The sequence below is a fragment of the Orbicella faveolata genome, unplaced genomic scaffold (genome assembly GCF_042242905.1).
Source record: "Orbicella faveolata isolate gen_17 unplaced genomic scaffold, um_ofav_v1 contig_26, whole genome shotgun sequence".
Taxonomy (NCBI): Eukaryota; Metazoa; Cnidaria; class Anthozoa; order Scleractinia; family Merulinidae; genus Orbicella; species Orbicella faveolata.
Window position 1 is genome coordinate 19,698,201 of NW_028301554.1, and position 19,549 is coordinate 19,717,749.

At 38.1% G+C, this 19,549-nt stretch overlaps 2 protein-coding genes across 3 annotated transcripts in view; one reads left to right on the forward strand and one right to left on the reverse strand.

The window, feature by feature from the left end:
* The window catches only part of LOC110066650 (chloride channel protein D-like), a 44,340-nt gene that overhangs the window by 3,688 nt on the left and 21,103 nt on the right, over nucleotides 1-19,549 (reverse strand). For both annotated transcript variants that reach the window (XM_089296069.1, XM_020773878.2), the window contains exons 6-19: nucleotides 19,342-19,434; nucleotides 18,565-18,724; nucleotides 18,157-18,240; nucleotides 17,503-17,607; nucleotides 16,580-16,669; nucleotides 15,106-15,191; nucleotides 14,122-14,246; nucleotides 13,889-13,970; nucleotides 10,910-10,999; nucleotides 10,059-10,129; nucleotides 9,308-9,408; nucleotides 7,632-7,801; nucleotides 6,837-6,888; nucleotides 6,052-6,176 (exon numbers count right to left, since the gene is read on the reverse strand). In XM_089296069.1, the coding sequence (XP_089152195.1) occupies nucleotides 6,052-6,176; nucleotides 6,837-6,888; nucleotides 7,632-7,801; nucleotides 9,308-9,408; nucleotides 10,059-10,129; nucleotides 10,910-10,999; nucleotides 13,889-13,970; nucleotides 14,122-14,246; nucleotides 15,106-15,191; nucleotides 16,580-16,669; nucleotides 17,503-17,607; nucleotides 18,157-18,240; nucleotides 18,565-18,724; nucleotides 19,342-19,434 (1,434 nt within the window). The remainder of the gene's footprint in view (nucleotides 1-6,051; nucleotides 6,177-6,836; nucleotides 6,889-7,631; nucleotides 7,802-9,307; nucleotides 9,409-10,058; nucleotides 10,130-10,909; nucleotides 11,000-13,888; nucleotides 13,971-14,121; nucleotides 14,247-15,105; nucleotides 15,192-16,579; nucleotides 16,670-17,502; nucleotides 17,608-18,156; nucleotides 18,241-18,564; nucleotides 18,725-19,341; nucleotides 19,435-19,549) is intronic.
* Nucleotides 1,244-3,121, forward strand: LOC110066652 (lysosome membrane protein 2-like). The gene has a single exon (XM_020773881.2). The coding sequence runs from the start codon at nucleotides 1,461-1,463 to the stop codon at nucleotides 2,985-2,987; it is 1,527 nt and encodes a 508-aa protein (XP_020629540.2). The 5' UTR covers nucleotides 1,244-1,460; the 3' UTR covers nucleotides 2,988-3,121.

Sequence of the window (19,549 nt, forward strand, 5' to 3'; positions counted from 1 at the left end):
CCAATCTTTGTTCAAGGGCCCATGGGTTACGAGATTAACTTGAAAAGTTATATAATGTGCTAGTTCGTGAGCACACACATACTCACGTGTTATTTTGAGTGGGCGTGCTCAAACAACTAAAAGGATCGGGTCACTGATATCGCGTGCCGTGCTGACAGATTCGCGGTGACTCAAAACCTAAAGAACACATTTTCTATGACAGAAACCTAGTGTTCTAGATAAGTGAGGTGTCTCAGGTCAAAAACTCGAAAGGATCAGCTACTCAGTTGACCCGACAACTGAACTGAATTTTTTTTTTTTTAATGATTTAGCGGGAGCGGTGGGAATTGACCTGTTAGAATTCCTTATCGACACCCTGCCTTGAAAACGTATCTGGAACCCTGAAATTTAAATATAATGTTTTAGGTTTGATACAGTGCATTGCAAATGTAAAGAAAGTGTTATAACTGATGAGTTACGCACGTACAAGGTGGTGATGACAGACCTTTTCAAGTAATCTGTAGTTGTGTCTCGGCCAAAATCGTTCTAAACGTTTTTTATTACAAGTTGTTCTCCCTTCAGCAGTTCACTTAATATCCTGTGTGTTCTAGGAGCATTTTGTTTACTAGTGAAGGTAGTCATAATTTTAGCACTGTTTCCTGTTTTGACCAAAACTGCAGCAAAATCGCCTTGGCGGTGTCTCTTTGAACACTGTTTCTTTTTGCATAGAATTTCACAAAAACAAAAAAAACAACAACACACAACATGGATGGCTATTGAGGTAAGGCGGAGCTCTACCTGAATTTAACTGAAATTTTAGGAAGTTTAAAGAGGGACTAATAGGGAAAAAAGGGTTATGGAGCACCACCAGACAGTTCAACGCCCCCCGGAAGGGCAGAAAGGGCACCCCAGGTTGGTGGACAACTGTTTGGTGTACGTCTACCAATTTTAAACTTTATATTCTAATTTTAAATCAACACTAAATCTTCAAAATTTCCTATTTCCATAAATTTTACTAACCCTTTGAGAAAAACTATTTATCTCCAAATGGTTAAATATACCCAGAAATCACCAAAACATTTACAAAAGAGCCCAAAACATAGATATGTGGGATGAGTAGAGAGATTCTTGACTGCTTGAAACGTGAACGAGATATTTGGGTTAAAACCATAATACCCAGCCAAAATACGGCCTTCATGTATAGACCCCCGCGTAAGTTCAGTAACATGAACAGTTCATATCGGGGTATTTAAATAAAATTTCACGTTACGTAACTCAACATGTTTTCATTCAGGTCAGAGAGTAGACATGGCTTGGCAGGATTGACCCGTTACTATATGCCTTTCCTTCCCTGATTTGGTTATCGACGGATAAAGATAGGGTTCTACCACCTAGCTCTCTGTATAACCCGTTCGAAAACTACGGGTTAACATTACCACTCACAGACGATTTAAGTCACGCCAAGGTAACATTTGTCAGTCATGCTGAGCGAAGGAAGAACGAAGAAAAAGCGGGACTGTTGCCGAGCGAGGACGAAGATATGTTTGTTAGTTACATCAGGAATATTTCTTCTTGTACTCGGCACCGTGTGTTTCACCCAAGCAAACAAATGGATACAATCGATTATAAACTCGCAGCTTGTTATAAAACCGAGCTCTGCTCTGTATGAGCAATGGAGGTCACCTACTGTGCCTGTTCGGATGCAGTTCTACATGTTCAATGTAGAGAATCCACTGGAGGTAAAACAGGGAGGCCACCCTTATGTCAGTCAGAAAGGACCCTACTGCTACAGGGTTCATCAGACCAAGAAGAACATCACTTGGAACAACAATTACACGGTTTCGTACAACAAGTTTACCAAGTATGTCTTTGATACCGATTGCTCCTGTTCCTCGTGTGATCCGTACACAAATACAGTCACACTGCCTAATGTACCGCTGGTTATTCTATCAGAAGTTTCCAAAACCTATCCTGGATCATCGATGATATTTAGCATCATTTTCGAACGTTTCAAGGAAGAGTTCTTTAAGATAACTACTGTTGACGAGTTACTGTGGGGATACCAAGACCCCGTGTTCGAGTTTTTTGCCGAGATCAAGCGCAAGTATCACTTATCTTTTCTTCCAGATATCGACCCTATTTTCCGGATGATGGATAACAACAGTCTAGATGGCGTCGTGACTACTTACACTGGGGCATCAGACATCAGCCGAGCTGCAGTCTGGACCGAGTGGAAGGGAAAACCCAATGTAGGTTTATGGAACTCATCCTGGGCAAACATGCTCAACGGAAGCGACGGTATGCAATTTCCTCCTCAAACCAGCACCGATGATACGCTGTACGCGTTTTATGTGCAGCTGTGTAAGTCCATGCGCTTTGTATATGGTTCGCAAACAACTGTTCACGGCGTGGACACGTTGAGGTTTACATACCCCGAAGAGTTGTGGCAAAACGCAAGTGTTAACCCTGCAAACAGAGGCTTTTGTCCTAATGGGTGTTTTCCAAGCGGGATACTTGATGCAAGCGTTTGTAAAGACACTCCTGTTGCAGTGCCAGCGATAGTTGCCTCTAAACCCCATTTCTATCAAGGTGATCCATCTCTGGTCAGTAATGTAGGAGGCTTAGACCCAATAAAGGAAGAACATGGCACCTTTTTCGACATTGAACCGCACTTTGGTCTCCCTCTTCATTTAAGTTTACGGCTTCAACTAAACGTGAATATTAAACCTACAAAATATATTCTACAAATGGCAGGCGTCAAAGAGGTGATACTGCCCATCGTGTACTTAAACAACAGCGTGTCAGTGGATGCGTCAACAGCCAACACTATGAAACAAGTCTTGACTGCCATGAAAGCTGTTCCTTGGGTCTCGGGAACGTTGATTTGTATCGGGACTATTGAACTTGTGATCGCCTTTTGCTGGATCTTAAAGCGACTAAAAGAAAGATCGCACGTTAACGATGAGAGGACACCACTGATTGCAAATGGGGAATCCACTAGAACGTAATTTACTTTAATTTTTAGCATGCTTAGATAGTTTCTTTATATAATTAATTTTGTATCGTGGAGGTAACGCGCGCACAAAATATAGCTGAATATATAATCAATCTCCGCTTTATATATATTTGCTATATTCCACTTCTTCTTATGACCAATGAGACTCGATGTGCTGATAGAACGGCTTATCAATCTCTCAGTTTAAACCTCGGTTTCATTCTTCATCGATTTTATTCCAAAACACCTACTTTGATCATAAAAAATTTCACTCACAAAGTCACGAACGTTGTCGCGTTATCGTGCCTAGCCCTGATAAAAACGTTTTTTTTTTTTTTTTCATTGCTCGTAGATAGGAGAACGCGGTTTTGTTACAAGCTGCGAGTTGATAATCGACTGACCGAGTACAAGCCGGCAGAAATATTCCTGATACCAGCGTAAAACACATCTTTTTCCTCGCTGTAGGGCAGCCGAAATTTTCCATGCCCCTCCAATGGCGCGCCAATTTCAAGTGTTGACCAGAATTTGTACGCCCACTCATGCATATTTGTGGTTTCAGCTTACACTGCAGAGGTTACACGGCGAGCAGATCTCTAAATTAGCTCGTGTTTTAGTCGCACAGGAATGATTGGCAATTCGGGTATGACAAAAGGAAAGCCAACTGGATGACACTGCAGTGTCGGGAGCATCGGAAAAGTGTAATTCCTCCCCCCGGGGGGGGGGGACTCCCATATAAAAAGGATGGGGGATGCTCGTCGTACCTTTGAGGAGTTAAAAAGCGGTTTTGGTCCCTTTTTAATAGGGTGTTCAGCCTCAAAAGCTCCACAGCGAGAGCTTTTGCGTCACCTTTTAGGGCACTGAGCTGAAAAAAAATATGACAGGAGATAATGTGTTGTTTTAGAATTGGTACCTCTTAGGGGTGAAAAAAAATTTCAAGCCACGCCCACAAAACATGATCTTAGAGCTTCTTAGGTTTTTTTTTCAAAATTTCCCACGGGCACCCCCGTCCTTTTGACACGGGAGTCCCCCTTGGAATTTTCTCCATCGCCCTAGATCGCGTTTGTAACAACCTGGACCTTTACAGTTGCACAGGCGATACGTCAGTTCCACATTATGCTTCATTATGCCGTAATTATTACCTTTTTATTTAGAAAAGCGTTTGAATAGCTCTTGATGTTTTATATACATTTTTACTAGATCCCTTGTTTTTAATATTTTAATTTTTAGCTCGTTACCTTAGCCTAATGTACATAATTATTGTAAATAATTAGTTTTAAATTAATCACACTATTCATAGCATATCGTTTAATTTATATTACTCATATGGTTTGTTAGGCGCATTTGATCATATTCACATGTTAATTTGCGCCTTAGAAATATTAAATATTATTATTAAATATTATTTTATTATTTTTTAAGTTGCAGACAAAGAAATTGTTGAAGGCCAAGCCGTGCTCTAGATTTAGCAAGAACTACATTGTATTCTCGTTTTATGCAGCTGTCTTTAATTCTGATTGTAATAAACTAACTTGAATTTGTACTTCATTTGCAAGCAAAATAAGCGCGATTTACAATCTCAACAGTAATAAACAAGATGTTTTCAGAAGCCTTCAACAGAAAAGGCAAAGTTATCAAAATAACCCCCAGAAGACCACACGAAACATCAAGAGAGTTGACGCTACATTTGTGGAAATCACTTGACACTTCGTGTGATGAATTTTTTTTACCTTAGGCAGTTGACATCACATGAAAATACATTCTTTGCAGCCCTTTTAGTACACAGGAGATTTCTAATTTTGAATGTAATAAACTAACTTTAATGTGCACTTCATTTGTAAGCAGAAAGAGAAAACAATAGGCGTGCTTTGTAATCTTCAACAGTATAGTAACAAACAAGATGTTTTTAGAAACTTTTCAACAGAATAAGCAGCTACCAAAATAGCCCCAGAAAACAAGACAAAACATCCACGAGAGTTAACGCAGCAGTTAACGTTGTGTGATGATTTTTTTTAAAACCTATAGCTGTTGAAATCACATGAAAATACATTCTTCCAGAGATATGACACCTTACAACCTTTCGGAAGAGGGTATCATGAAATCATTTTGCAAAATGCTAATAACAAAACAGCACCACATGATAGTACTTCTCAGTGGCTTTCAATTGAATGATCAAAAACTAGTTAAAACTAGGATTTCGTCCACAAACGGAAAAGTTAGAGCCACGTTATAATGTATAATAAACCGTACTGTGGAATAGATTACCCTTGGATACTCGTCAGTCACCCTCTCTTGATGAATTTAAATCTAAGTTGAAGAATTATGATTTTGATGGCAGTCTTATGTAAGTTTTATTTTGCTTTTGTACAAGGCTTCCTTGTAAAGCAGGTTTTTTTTAATCATTTCTTTCATTGTAGTAGTTATCAGTGATTTATTAGTTAGGTAGCGCGTATAATGATCAATACCTTTAATTGAATGCTCCCACACTATAGGGATTCACACAGTTCAACCAATTTGAACTTGCGAGTTAAGACGAACTCCGAAAGGGGATCGAGCAATATTAGTTTTCCGTGGACAAAAACCCTGTACTAGAATAATTTTAATTATAGAACAGACCTTTTTGCATTTTCTAAAAGCTAGAGATGTAAATAGTAGCCTGAAATAACACCAAAGACAATTTCCCAAGAAATCTCGAGAAAATAAATTTTAAAAATCAGAGAAATTGTGCACTCACAGGTAAAATTTCACCATCGGTTTTATTTTACTAGTACCTTTTAAGTGTTTCTTATGAACCTCAAAATTTGTTTTCGACATTTGGTGTTGACAGAAATCTTTTCTTTTGAGGAGATATTTAAAACAGTCGCAAAGAAGTTTCTTGTACAATGTAAATAATCTTGGTACAAAGTTTTTGTCCACTTGTTACTCGAACTTCTGGTGGATTCCTTCTTAAGCTTTCTGGAATCATGTCCCATCCCAGGAAAAAGGGAACGAAAAACAAATCATCAAGCCCCGAAAGCGAAGTCCTTCACAGCCCTCCGAAATTAGAGCATTTGTGTGATTAGACACTTATTTTGCCTTACCTGGAAATCAATCCTGAGAACACCTCGTACCCTACGTCCGTCTTGGTGACCACAGGGTACCCACCATGAGGTGTGTCCAACAACATACGAGTGAGACGCTCCACAGATTCTATTTTGTGTACCACCTTGAACAAAGTACACGAACAAACTATTACAAAAATAGCTTTAGCTATAGCGGGGCCATAAACACTACCGAGGGTAAATAAAGTTTATATAACGTTTTTACATTATTTATTCTTTGGAACAGTCTTCCTTCTGACGTAAGGGAAGCAAGGTTCCTTGGGCAATTTAAACGTCTACTTCAACAAGTATTGTAAGGCAAGGCATTCGTGGAAAATAGATTTTTATTTAATTAATTTACATTACATTAGTTATAGATAAGTTATTTATAAATTGTTTTTAAAGCTGACGAATATTTGCCGTGATCAAATTAAAGAAATTAAAAAAACACACAAGAGGCTCCTCTAAAACTACTCACAGATTTTTACGACATCATTACAGTTAAAACAAAAGGTGGAAGACTTCATTTGTTAGCTTCCCAAAGGGGAACCTCCCCCTTGGAGAAGGCGTGTTTTAAAAGGAGCTAGTCATACACAAACGTAACTTACATTGCAAAAGTTCGCCTACATCTCGCGTTTCAAAACAGTGTTGCGAGACAAAGTACAGTACTCATAACACTGAAGTAAGGTGTATGCAGTGTTACACTATGAAACTGTTCCCCCTCAGTTGGCTTTTGGAAACCAAAATGTCATTAGATTCCTGACTTCTTTCATTTTTGAACTTACAATAGCAGGTGAGGACATGGCGTCTCCAGCTCTAAACAACTCTAAGTTAATCCTGAAAGAAAGAGAGATGCTGTAAAACTTACTGACTATAGGACCTTTAAAAGTGTACAGCAAACGAAACAATGGCTAACAACATGCATAGTGAATACCCTGATGAAATGAGGTAGCTGCCAATCTAGCTGCTACAAGTCACGTATTTTCTCGTTAGGGGGTTATACGACCTTAACCGGTCCTTTACCCCCAAGTCGATTAGCCCCTAGCCGGTTAGCCCCCAACCAGAGGTCGATCAGCCCCCATCCCAGACTTAAAGAACGAGAAATAGATAGTGTTTTCGACTTCTGGTTGAGGGCTAATCGACTTCTGGTTGGTAACCGACTTTAAACATCTACGGGGAAAATACTAAGTGTGGAAGTTAAAGAGGCCGTGCACAGCCTAAATACATACACCGTTGCTTTGTAAAACATAATCTCTAGTTCTTTTCAGCAGCTTTACACTGTCACTTTTTTAATTTCTCTGTTTTCATTTGTATCCACGCTTAAAAGTTTACTGATATTCAAGTGTACCAGTGATGATGCAGGAAACAAGCGGTGCCTTGTGTGGTTACAAATTTTCTTTCGGTGTAATAAGGACACAAAAAAAAGAACAGGGAAATTCCATTTTGTTTCTTCTTTCTTCTCGCTTCAGTCCCACATGAGAACCGTGCAAGGAGCATTTTACACTGGTTTAGTTGTGAAGCTGATTGGTTGAGGTGTCACGAAGTTTTCAACTATTTCACTAGTTATTTTTGAGACTTACGCTTTTGATCCCTCGTGCAGTATAACAGGTTCAGAGTCAAGGAAGGGAATGCACTTCAATTCCAGTAATGCATGGTACAAGGGATGCGTGGCAAAGTCGCCGACCCACTTGGCTACCATAATGGCGACCATGATCGGTAGTAAAAACTGAATGTCATTTGTAATCTCCATCTGCGAGAAGAGAGAAAAGAATTAACGACAGTAAAAAAAAACAACAACAGCTATTGTTCTGTACAGAATTCAGGAGATTCTCAAGGAAAGTAACGTATTTTATTGTAGGGTAATGTAAGAAAGGTAAGGTAAGGTAAACAACGCAATTATTGAAATGTGATATAAATAGAGTGATGACAGTAATGTGTTCAATGCAAGGCGCCCTAAGGTGGCTCGAAACAGTTTCCAGCACTTAAATTTTGATGGGTCGTTATATCCACTTTTTATTACTTGATGCTACAGTCATGGTATCAAACAACTGCCCAATCATTTGTGAACACGTTGTTATCATTTCTGTTTCACAATAGGTTACCATAGCAACAGTATGACCTGCTAAAAACACCCTTAATTACAGCTTTAGGGGCTTATAATTCAAAAACTGCACGGTGAATTTTTTTTATATTATCAACTTTTCATAAGTATGATAAGACGCAACTTTTGGCAAAGTTTAAAAAAATTCTGTCGGTGAGGTTCAGTGCCACCTTAAATCTTCGAAAATTTACGGTGGCTCTGACCCCACTCACATAATTTTTTTAAACTTTGCCAAAAGTTGCGTCTTATCATTCTTATCAAAAATTGATACTATAAAAAAAATTCACCGTGCCGTTTTTGAATTATAAGCCCCTAAAGCTGTAATTAAGGGTGTTTTTAGCAGGTCATGCTGTTGTTATGGTAACCTATTGTGAAACAAAAATGATAACAACGTGTTTATCAATGACTGGGCAGTTTTTTGATACCATGACTGTAGCATCAAGTGATAAAGAGTGGATATAACGACCCATCAAAATTTAAGTGCTGGAAACTGTTTTGAGCCACCTTAAATGATGTGGTTACGTATTGTAATTCAGTGTTAGTTTACATAGGTTTTTATTAGATTTTTGATTATTGTATATTTTAGAGTGCTACATGTTTATTAGTTGTATAACTATTACGTGGTTTACACTCTGATTGATTGATTGATTGGTTATATCGTATTGTTTATGAAAGTATTGTGAGGTAAGTGTAACCATGCAAGTGACAAATGTAATTAAAATAAATTTACCTCGTATATCGCGGATTATAATAGTAAGCAATGGGTACTCAAGATAAAACACCAGGGAGGTGTGAGAGAAACTGGCAATTTTGGTGGAAAGTCGTGTTCTAGGAGCTGTTCTTGTTGATTTAAGCCTAAAGATTCTATGACATAGGGTAATCATCTGGGTTTTAAGAAGTTTTAGTCGTCTTTTTCGTAGGCATTTTTGGTGTGTAAAATCACGGGCTCCATTAGACAGGTGGATCCTCAAGTTCATTAAGGCATTAAGGTATCCATAAAATGATAACTGTAGATCTCTGTTTCTATTCAAAGTAAATGGAGTTGAACCAACTCTCAAAACTCCACCCTAGCACCAACTAAACTATAATCCTCCCTAGACTAAACCTTTGTTAGACACAAACTGTACATTCCTCCTGAGCAATGGTTTTACTCACCATAATCACCGTTAATGACATAGTTAGCCTTGATACACCACCAAAGAATGATGCTGCCCCTATGAGAGCAAAAGCTCCTGGGTCCATCCACGCCCAGTAACCTGAAATGAAATGGTTAAAGACTCTTGATTCATAACATGAGGGAACTAAGCTGAGCTTCTCTCATCTTTTGCTATCAATCAGCTCATATCATTGCCTGGCTTTTTTTTTTCTTATCTAAGCAAACTGTCTAATATTTTGACTTTTGCTCTTATTTGAAGGCAATTAGTGATGTGACATGCTCACGTTGGGTAAAAGTCAGTTTTTAGGGGTTAAAAAGCATTTTTGGTGCCTCTTAGGGTATTCAGCATCAAAAGGTCCACAGCAGGAGCTTTTGCAGTACCTTTTAGGGTATTGAGCAGAAAAAAATATGGCTGGAGATAATGTGTTGTTTTAGAATTGGTACCTCTTAGGGGTGAAAAGAATTTCAAACCAGCCCACAAAACAGGCGTTCCTAGGCGTTCTTTTCAAATTTTCCGACGAGCACCCCCGTCATTTTGATATGGGAGTCCCCTGGGAACTTTCCCATCACCCTAGATCCTTTTTATAGGGGAGTTCCCCTCCGAGCATTATAACTGTTTGTTTCCTTTGTTAGTATTTTTATAATAATTACTGTGTAATCAGTCTAATTGCTAAGAACAGAGAGGTGGGTGTCAAAAGCTCAAGCACAGTTTTCTAATTAGCTTCAAACAAAAGCTCTCAGAGTACAAACCTGAGGAGTGAACACCAAATAAATCTACCATGGCTCGTCCAATGATACGGCCATACGTTCCACCAATAAATCTGAAAAGGATAGGTTTCTGTAAGATGCCAAATCAAACAAAACTTAATGTGGTGCATAGATTGTAGCAATAAAGTACCCTGTGAGCAGTTGATTGCTCCTACGCTGAACGAAATATTATTTTTGACTACACTCTCCAACTGACCAAGCCCTGATTTTCCTTAGATAAGTCGCTAAGCAACAATCACTGCTAAGCAACACATGCAATCATAATCGTAGAGTGTCTGGACTCAAACCTGAACCTTCCAATCTCAAGCTCAAAGGTTAATTAATAGACAACAGTGGGCACCGTACTAGAGCTCAAACTATATTTAAATGTTTAACGAAAACCACGACCTCTTAATCTGCTTCAATGTAATGCCCCATTCACACCAACTAAACTAGTTTAACTAATCCAAGTTTAGGTTTTTACAATTTGTCAATTACGCTTTGCAGTCATTTTGTGAGGACAAAGTTCAAATCACTTTGCTAACATATTTTAATCAAACAGGGTTTTACCTGGTTAAGTATGGGTTATGCATTCATGGTATGAGAAAATAATTTTTAACCTTGTTTAGTTAACCACTTTTAAACGTGTTTACATGTAACATGTTGGTGTGAATGTGGTATAGATCAGTGTTTAACTGTTTGAATTCTGTGGTTAATAAAGGTCATTCATTCAGTTGGGAACAAAGATATACAAAAGTGGCAATTACTCCTTCTCCAAAAATGTCTGACAAATACCAGCTCCACACAAATGCACCCATATGTCTATTTAAAAAATAAAATATAATTATACTCACAACATAGGAACAACCAAACCACTAGAAATAGCACTTCCAGCTGACCAACAAGCAAGGAGGAAGTATATCACTAATACTGAACACAGAGACCTGAGAAAAGGAAAGAAAATCATATATTTGTGTACCTAAATTATTAACCCATTTACTCCCAGAGCTTTTTGCCAAAAATGCATTTTTTGGACATTTTGGAGATTTTCAGGCTGGATATGAGCCAGATTAGCTCCATTCTACCCAAAAAGGCATTTGCAACATGACAGCATGCCTTTCTTTCCACTAGCATCGCGTTTTACGACATTTTTGCTCAGGCATGCCTAGAAATCAAAATTCTGAGATAGAAAATGACCTATGTCTTAAGGCTTTTCGATTCTTCTAATTTTTTTTCGCCTTTCATTTTTCTCCTTTTCTTTTCTTTTTGCTGCAGTGATTGACCTTCAGCTGACTTCCAGTTCAAACAATTCTGAGAAAGCATCATCAAGACAGGCAATTTTTACCATGGGGCAGCCATGTGTAGTCATGTGAAATTTTGCTCTAAGTTTTTCACCCAACTTTTTGAGCATTTTCGTGCAAATTTCAGGCTCTATATAGCCGATCACTCTGATTTGGGTATCATTGGAACGATCTTTTCCTCCTGCAGAAGTTGAGCATAGATGATGCCAATTTTGGTCAAACATGATGATGTCAGAAGTGGAACAAAGGTCAAGGCTCATCACGGCCAGTTATGGGCAGCATGGGAGTCAACTTTATTTGGTTAAAGGATGGAGTAATGAGATCTTCTCTTAGTTTGCACATAATTATACTCTTTTAATACTGTATTTATTCAAGACTGGGCGCTTATTCAAGATGGGCACTTATCAAATTTTCACCATTTTCAGAAAGTAGTAAGTTTATTTTGCCACAAAACAATAAAAAATAAAATGTGAACCTGTACATATACCAAAGCAGAATTTTAACTCTTCATTAAAAGTTTCTTTAAAATACTAAGAAATCTTGGTCTTAGGGTAGGTCTCTTAGTAATACTTCTAAGTCGATTTCAGTCTCATTGTCACTAAGGTCAATTAGCGAACTCTCTGATGGACTTTTTTTGTGTTGGGGGGGGGGGGGGGGAGGAGGTGGAGGTAGGTTCTTTTCAAGGCCGGGCACTTAATAAATTTTCCTGCCTACAGGTAGCCTGCGTAACAAGCGTTTCTGTGGTGTTCGGGAGCAAAGAATATTACAGCGCGAAAAATAGAGCGAGTAAAAGAGGGGGGAGGGGGAGGGGAAGGAAGGAAGGAAACGCTTGCAGACAAACCCCTGGATTTTGAAAACCGCCCACTTGGCCTTTCATGCCTGAGCGCGCACACTGAGATTTCGTGCTGTCATCGGCTGTCATAAATTAACCAATAAAATCTTCGGCCTTCTGTAGCGGAAGTGAACTTTGAACCAAAATAAACTTTACTTGTCAAAATATGTCTGAAACAACGAGCGCACGGTGGCAACGGAGAAATCTCGATGAATTAAATTTGGTAATTTTTAATCAAGCTACTCAATCTGTCTAAAAGGAAAGACTGCAAGGGTGACGTTTTAGCACAAATCTGCCTGAAAGTTAAACTGTGAGAAGTATTCCAGTCACGTTAGTAATCCTTGTGCTCGCATGATTCGAAATCTTGGATCACTGTATTCATTCGTCCAGGAATCAATACAAAGTAAAATTAGCAAGTCAACTCTCACAAAGGCAATTCCAGTAAAGAAGCGTTTGCTGGAAACGCCAGATCCGCAAATCGGTTCGATTGTTATCGCTGCAACAAAAACAAACAACGGAAAGTCTTCTCGGCAAACTTTGGAATTTGGGCAGGAGAGGCTTCAAACATCTGAGAGGAGAAATAACGATAATCTTGACCAGTATCTGAATAAAGATAATCTTCCCTTAGGCGACCTCCAAGTCAAAGTTGTTTATAAAATGTCCTCGTAAGAATTCCCCGCGACGAGACGACTAAATTTTTGGTAAGGCAAATATGTGACAAAAACTGGCATGCCGCAGCTAACACTATAACAAATCATTCAGGATTGTACCCAGAGGTTCTAAATGCTGTCAACAAAAATGCTTCTAATGAAATGTCGCAGTACCTACGACAACATGTTGCCTTGTAACAAGCCAGACGAAATCACTAAGTTTTCCCACGCAATAGTGCTAATTTTCTGTCCCCGTGGTTTATTATCTTGTCCTTGGCGCATGTAGCATTCAAGAAAGTGATGTTAAAATTAAAGGAACAGCTGCAAATTGTGTCGCGCTTGCTTCTGCAATAATGTGCAGGCTTCGAAAAACCAAAGTGTAGGCATTGCATTACAGGATTTCTACCGTACTGTTGAAGCCGACGACTAAATCCTCGTTCAGCGAGAAAAGTTAAAGCGTTTTGTAACCAAGCTTCGAACGCGTCTTCCCCTTTTGTCTGGCACACAAAGGTATTAAAATACCTTTGATCAACACATGTCAATAATATTGGACTAGCCCAGCCAATCACGAGCTCCGTTCGCTGGCGAACGGAGGTTTTCAAAATCCAGGGGTTTGTCTGCAAGCGTTTCCTTCCTTCCCCTCTCCCACCCCCCTCCTTCTTTTTTTTGGTTCTCGCCCCATTTTCCGCGCAGACAAAACACCGAAAATCCCGTTCCTCGGTCTTTCTTTGCTACCAAGCCCCACGGAAACGCTTGCTACGCAGGCTAGCCTACAGGGTGGGTGCTTATTTGGGGTTGTGGGCTTAATTGAATAAATATGGTATTTTAAATTGAGGAGGCACTTTAGCACTTTCTCAACGAAGGACACTTAAACAAAGGAAGGGGTCAGCTGAGCAAATATCATATGGTACAGCATTTAGGGAATAGCATGTGACTGGAGTTAAATGGTTCAACAATTTAGTGTCCAATACAGAATAATTCCTTGGGGTTAAACTAAAGAGAAAAAAGGTTAAGAGAACAATTTCATTCAAATTTATTTGTGATACATACGCATATCCCAGTTGATAAGGTGTATCTCTAGAGAACAAGTGATGAATAGCTTTCTCTCCTGTGATAAATAGAAGAGTGGCCACTAAAATGAAAATAAATGTTGCTTTAGATATTTCAACATTGCATTAAATATTTCAGGGACTTCTACAGACAGGCAAGACATTTACAATTATGTACAAAGTTCTGCAACTGCTTCAAAAATAGACATCTGCATCTCTTAGAACATTGTTCACCTTCATTAAAGGAAGCATTTGTAAACACAGTTCCATTGATGATTGTTGTGTCTCCAGGGCAAGTGTAGTTTCTCACATCTCTTTCGGTGTGCAAGGGATGCTGGCTGGCTGTCAAACACTTGTCACTAGGAATCAAAAGGATGTCATGGTTAACAATATATTGTAGGCAGTAACCAAGTTGTTTAAAACTGAAAAGCTGTTCAAAGCTTCATAACAGTTTCATAACATTCTATTACTTGTGGGAAGAAATTGGGCTTTTCCACAACAACATGTGCTGAATGACTTTGGAACAGCCACTGTGCTGAATGGGCCACCCTGCATAAATAAAGTATTACCTACCTTTACCTACCTTTACCTACCTTTAATGCTCCTGAAGTCATTTTCACAGAAAGGATTTCTCACTAAATTCAAAACAATGGTTGGGCATCATGTGGCTTTGTGGGCTATGTAGAAATTTCACCTTAATTACAACTGTTAAATGAAATTACTTTTTCTATTTCTCTAGTTCTAAAGGCAAATAAATTATTTTATTACATGGCAAGATGGTCTTGAGATAAATCTGAGCATTCTGATTGGTTCTTTCTTGGTCGAGTCTTCAGACCGTTTCCATGGAAATGGCCATAAACTATGTCTTTTTTATTTTATTTTATGCAAATATAATATACTACTTACTAACCTAGCTTGCTTGAGCCATACTGAGGAATATTGGCCCTCGGCCACCAAGTTCAGTGCAGTCCGTACTGCCACATCCTTGGGCCAGTATACCCCAGTACGGCCCTCACACTCAGTTAGTTAGAGGTTAATATTCTTAGCAAAGACATATTTTCTTTCTGTTCCAAAGTTATTTTGACTTTGAATTAGAACGTGATTGGACTTGTTACAGGTGCATATCAACAGACATTTTATTTATTGCTGGCAGTCACCATGAAACATGCAAAGTATCCCTGCAATATTAAATGGTACTAATGCATGTGCATGCATTACCTGTTTCCCCCCGCTGTAACGGAACACTGAAATAAGGTACATGGAAATGCTGCAGGTAGAAATACAGATGCTGTACCTGTAATAATCTGTAACATAACAATTAACAACCATTTTCAGTAAACTTCAAATTAACATGGCATGGGCAATGTTCCTTAATAACGGACTTGTGGTTTAGTGAATTACAATGTAGAATCTGGATAGGTAGATTACAGGAGTATACATAGATGTTAGCGAACTAGCGTGAGGTGCGTATTGGAGATTGGTTGAGTTTCTTTTTGCAGGTTTATTGATTAAGCTGCAGGGGAGGTCTAAAAACTTGCAAAAACAGAAAACAAATACAGACTGAACAAGCTAGTTCAATAAAGTATTTATCATCATGGCTCTTTTCAACCTGCTGATAAACTAATGTCTCAGCGATCCATTCCTAAAAAGGTAAGCATTTATTTACATTTCTTGTGTTACTTGTTTGCGTGAACAGATTTGAACTAAAATTGTCTTCCAGACATGAAGGTAAATAGATTTCTACCTAACAAAAAACTTTTATTTTGTACAATGAATTGAAAAAGCAATTCACCAAAATTAATTTGCGTGTTGTCCACTTAAGCAGTCTATACTGCAAAATTCAGACCGCTAAGGGAACCAATCATAATTCTCCTTTTCATTGCAGACCAGTTCAGCCATATAATAAATCAGGGTATACTGGTGAATTGTTACGACAACTGAAATGATCATGGAGGAGTAGTCAGTGAAGGTGGCAATATACAATTCTTAGTCATCAATTTCATGTCAATAATATTTAATGATGCTTAAGTGTATCTAACCGCCTGGGCTGGGTTGTTCAAAAGCCGGTTAATGCTATCCCAGAATCAAAAGTTAACCGAAGAATTCATTTTTCTTTATAGCAATGGTTTTTACTGCTAATGTTTCATGTAGTTAGAGATTGCTCAAGCTCAAAACTGAAGGACAAACAATATAAACAGAAAACCTCACCGAAACGTCACAAAACTGAAATTAAAATTCTCGTTAATCCTAGGTTAGCTTAATCGAGTTTTGAACAACCTGGCCATGGACACATTGTGGGTATATGGTGCTCTTGCACCATTTAAAGGGATGGTTTTACTGCTTGGTGCATGTGCAGCCTATATAATGAACTTATACCATTATTTACCAAAGAATCAAAAGTGAGCTGATGTCTCTTGTGGGAAGTTTTCTTTGGAAATTTTGTAGTCAGCCATCATAGCATTGTGATAGAGGTGATATGTTGCATTAGAATTCTGTTTGTATGTTCCAACTGCATGGCACACCACAGGATTCTACATTTTATGACCCACTATTTATGCAAGCAGATCAAATTAAGTTTTCAATTTTTAATTTGACAGTCTTTTGCATTTGCCAAATTATGAAGCTGTCTGACCCTTTAAATTATGTAAAGGCCAGCAATGCAGGCATAGAGCTAGACATTTTTAAAACATACCATGATTAGAATTGGTTCAGATAGCTTAGCAATGTTCTTCCACTGTTTGGACTTAATCTTGGCAACTTGGGATCTTCGAAATCTTGCAATCTACATGGAAATATGAGAGACAATACATTTAAAGCTGCTAAAAGGGACTACAACTGAGGGTTCAAGTATAGAGATCCTCCGTTGCAGAATCAGGGCCATGGTGTAATGAAGAGAAGTGCAAGGTGGACTTCATTTGGCTACTATAGGCAACTGTAAAGCAAAATAGAAGAGGTTGTTCAAAGGTGTCCTTTGCTGACCAGGAAACTACATATGTAAGTTTTAAATTTCGACAAAAAGAAAAGCTGATCATATAGTAGAGTTACCCATGATTTCAAATTGTAACACAAGGATTATGGACATGACTAAACAGAATATACAGAGTATCTACATAATATTATTATGTTTATGGTCAAAGGTAGCAACATAATCATCTCTCTTTTAGCCTGATGAAAGCTTATTTAAAGTTATTAGTTTTAGCTGAAATTTCTTGGGTTTAGATTTACATGTATGACAAGTGTGCTGTACACATTTTAGCGTCACCTCCTGACTACAGCAACCAATTGCCATGCACCTCTTTAGAACTGTAATTTCATTTGCTCCCTAGTTGTTTCATGCAACTCTTTATTGTTTTAAGGACTAGGTACATTGTTTATGTTGCCTGTTATATTGTTTTCTCAGCCAATCCTGTTGAGCAGCTACTCCATACTGAAACAACAAGAGAAACTTGATAATTCTCTTTGATTTTAGTTCATTTAATATAATTGTCATTCTTAGTTAGTTTCACCCCCAAACATTCAGCCACTGTCTTGCATTCTCATAGTTAGCAAGGGACATTTTCAGGATACTCAGAACAAAGAAATCCCCCTGAATGATGAACATAACAAATACTGTACCTTTAAATTAAGAAAGGTGAACATAGCACCTAACAAGCCACCAATTACTCCAAGAATAACAGTTGGTATAAATGCCAGAAGGTTTAAACCAATACCATGACTAATCTGGAATTAAACATTTGAAATCAGGTACTGTTCATTTTGGGGAGGTGGGAGGGAGGAAGAGGGGCTGGTGGGAACTGGTAGAGAGTCACTGTAGTATAATTATAATGACCCCCCTTTATAACAAATATCTACCCTGGTGCCTCAATTGTAATCCTAAATTTTTGAGATGTCCCCCTTGAAAACGATCGAATAATTAACATTAAACTTGTCCAGCTAAACTACATGTAACAATATGCCCACTGGGGTTATACAACCAAATAGTTGGCTGGGTTGTGGAGTCTGGGGGCATGCTCCTCAGGGAAAGTTCAAATTTTCAGAACCCCAGAAACACTATTTTAGGCATTATGGTAGAATTTTTTGTACTATAGGTGTCATCAATAGACTTAATAGTACTTATTTTGAGTTACAACCCCCAAGATCAGACAAAAATTTACAGATTTAGAAAGACTGGCAGTGAAGAGAACGAAGAAAATTATTCTGTTAATAGTTTAAGTGCCAGCTGTAAAAATTTACTATGATCCAACATACCTTTCTTTAGTAAGCACTTACTTGAAACAAAATGTTCTTTTCAGCTTTAAACATGCCAAAATCTCCTTGATACTTGAACCCTTCAAAAGCTGAATTAAACAAGTCCTGCAAATGAATGTGAATCAATCACAGTTTCTCTCTACAGAAAAACTAAATTTTTCACCATTGACTGTTAGCCATTTGCTAAGGTGAGATATATTTATAAGCAAAGACTGGACAGGAACAAAATAATATAATATAGAAATTATTATGTTTCATTTTACTGACCTCAGGACCATAAGTTAATAAAAGAAAATTGCCAGTACTCATAATTTTCATACAATCTGGATAAATATGCAACATAGACTAAACTTAGCAATAACTAAACTTTGGTCCCTGCACCAACTGCAATGTGGTAGTTACACTGTACTTCAATAATAAATAACTTACTGTAGTAAATGTTGATACCATGCAAGCAAAGAATGTTTGCCATGATAATTTCATGTTCCAAAATGATGACACCTCTTCCATAGAGAACAACAGTCCACCCACTGGTGCTCCAAAAGCTGAAGCCACGCCTGCTGCAGCACCAGCAGAAATGAAGTTACGTCTGTTTGACAAATGGAGCACTTAATTTATATGATAACACAGTTGAACTTCTCCACAAAGACCACCTTAGGGATAGAGGAAAGTGGTTGTTGTAAAGAGGTGGCCGTTATGGGGAGGTAGGGGTGTAACATGACACCTGTTTGTTTGGGGGTGCAACATTGTTTTTCGAAAAATGCTTATTTTAGCATATATGTATCAAAATGTATCAAGAAATCAGAAACTTCATTACAGAAACTTCATTACAGAAACAGAGGCCAACAACGTACAGTACAGATAAAGTTTAGTGGCCTTTACAATGCAAATGAAGTTTTCTATACATCGTTTATCAGTCATTGATTAACTGGCCATAGTCTAGAGGTTATTTTGACAGTTGAGACAAGTTTTAGTTGCCATTTCCGTTGTAGAGAGGTTAAAATAAGAGTGAATGTATGAACTGTCTGCCAGGACCAGAAAAAGTGGCCACTGTGGAGAAGTGACCATTAGACAAGTGGAGGTTCAACTGTATATGATTTGAATGATAATTCTTATCAGACGGGTTTTGTGGGTAATACTATTTTTTATTCTCCAGCACACCAGAAACTTCAACAAAATATATTTCTTATAGTTGTGCAAACTCACCTGTCTTCTGTGTTACGGAACCTCTCAAAGAATGGCAGTTTGAAATTAAGAGTCTGTGATTTAAACTGACTGAGGCCTGCACCAACTAAGCTCCTGCAACAAACAAATGATCATGCTTTTCATTACTTTCAGATAAAAGTTGAATTTATGTTTGAAAAGTGCAATGTACTTTTTGAGCATACCAATAATTAATAATTACTATTAATAA